At 62.6% G+C, this 1,443-nt stretch overlaps 1 protein-coding gene across 1 annotated transcript in view; it reads right to left on the bottom strand.

Annotated features, from left to right (window-relative positions):
- Window positions 1-250: 250 nt before the first annotated feature.
- ANXA5 (annexin A5) overlaps window positions 251-1,443 on the bottom strand; it is a 25,283-nt gene continuing 24,090 nt past the window's right edge. Inside the window, exons 11-13 of the mRNA XM_006766852.2 lie at window positions 1,253-1,311; window positions 938-1,060; window positions 251-719 (exon numbers count right to left, since the gene is read on the bottom strand). Coding sequence (XP_006766915.1) covers window positions 657-719; window positions 938-1,060; window positions 1,253-1,311 — 245 coding nt within the window. The 3' untranslated portion in view covers window positions 251-656. The remainder of the gene's footprint in view (window positions 720-937; window positions 1,061-1,252; window positions 1,312-1,443) is intronic.

The following is a 1,443-nucleotide window of genomic DNA, read 5'->3' as shown; positions in this document are numbered from 1 at the left end:
ATGATAGAAGAAAACTAGCTCTCTGAATGTTTAGGTGAAGTTTTAGCGTTTCTACGAAGCATCGTAAGCCTCGCGGAAATGGTGCCACAGGGACGCGCTGTCCGTGGGCCGAGACCGGCTGCGAGCCCGGCTCCCGCTCCCGCTGCAGGGGACGTGCAGTCCTCCGGCTGCGTGTGGGGTCTCACCCCCAGGCCCGCGGCACACCCCTCACCGTCAAACACGTTACATTCCCAAACACACACACCACAGGTCGGGGAGGACATGTTTATTGCGCTGACACTCTGAAGGCACCCACACGATTCCCAGGTGTCACTCGGTGGCCCAGCGGCCGACGAGGCTTCCAGGTTCCCAACTTGCAGCTGGGCGTCCAGTCCGGCCACGCGGTGAGCACTGTGACACCCACAGGCCGCCTCTTCCAGGGACACGCAGGAGGCAGCTTTGGTCTGAGTGAGGAAGTGGCTTGAGGGGAGTCAGACAGGAAGGATGAGCGAGAAGCCCTTTGCCTGCGTCTGCGACACACGTGGGAACATGGACATGGGGACAAGGGCGTCGGGCAGGGTTAAGGCAGCGAGTGGCGCTCGGGCGGCGGAGCGGCGAGCGGTGCTGAGGGCGGTGGCGGGCACGGGGTGGGCACGGGCGGGGTCCCTGGTGGCACCTCAGTCATCTTCGCCCCCACAGAGCAGCAGGAGGGCTTTCTTGTAGTCCCCAGACGTGTCGCCCTGAAACCCAAAGGCTCTCCGTGAGCGACCCCCACAGCAGCCGCGGGGAACAGAGAGAACCAGCCGGCAGGGAATTTCACCGGGACTTTTCCCCGACTGTCACACCGGGGATGTCACGGGGTTTCCTGCCGACACAGCCTCTCGCTCCCGGCTCTCCCCGCCACGGGTGCGCGTGGTCTGCGTGGATTTCTACACGGAGCATCGAGCAGGGCCCTCACCTTAATCATGGAGTAGAGCGAGGTGGCGAAGTTCTTCCGGAACTCCTTCCTGATGTTGAGCAGGTCGACCTCGCTCCGGGACACGATGACCCTGATGAGGGTGTGGTCGTCGGTGCCGGCGCCCTGGAGAAAGGACAGGCAGGCCCCGTTCACAGACCCGCACTCCGGAGCGGGGCGCATCCGCAGAGCAAAGCCAGGTAGTGACACGCAGCTACGAGCTTTAGGGAGAGAGAAACATCCCCAAGGCCACCGCCTAAACCGCCATCGCGGTCGCAGGGGGAGAAAGGACCAGAGAAGCGAGTGAGGGGGACTTACCTTCATCGCGTAGTAGAGCGTTTCGGCCAGGTAGGCGGGGATGCTGCGGATGCACTTCACTAGGAGAGCGAGAACATCAGGTCAGAGGCTAATCTGGTAAGAAAGGGACCAAGAAGCCCTGGCTGGTTTGGCTCAGTGGGTAGAGCGTCGGCCTGTGGACTGAAGGTGTCCCAGGTTCGATTCCCAGTGTG

This window comes from Myotis davidii, unplaced genomic scaffold (assembly GCF_000327345.1).
Source record: "Myotis davidii unplaced genomic scaffold, ASM32734v1 scaffold862, whole genome shotgun sequence".
Taxonomy (NCBI): domain Eukaryota; kingdom Metazoa; phylum Chordata; class Mammalia; order Chiroptera; family Vespertilionidae; genus Myotis; species Myotis davidii.
Note: the sequence above shows the minus strand (reverse complement) of the source record. Positions and strands in the feature narration are given on the sequence as shown.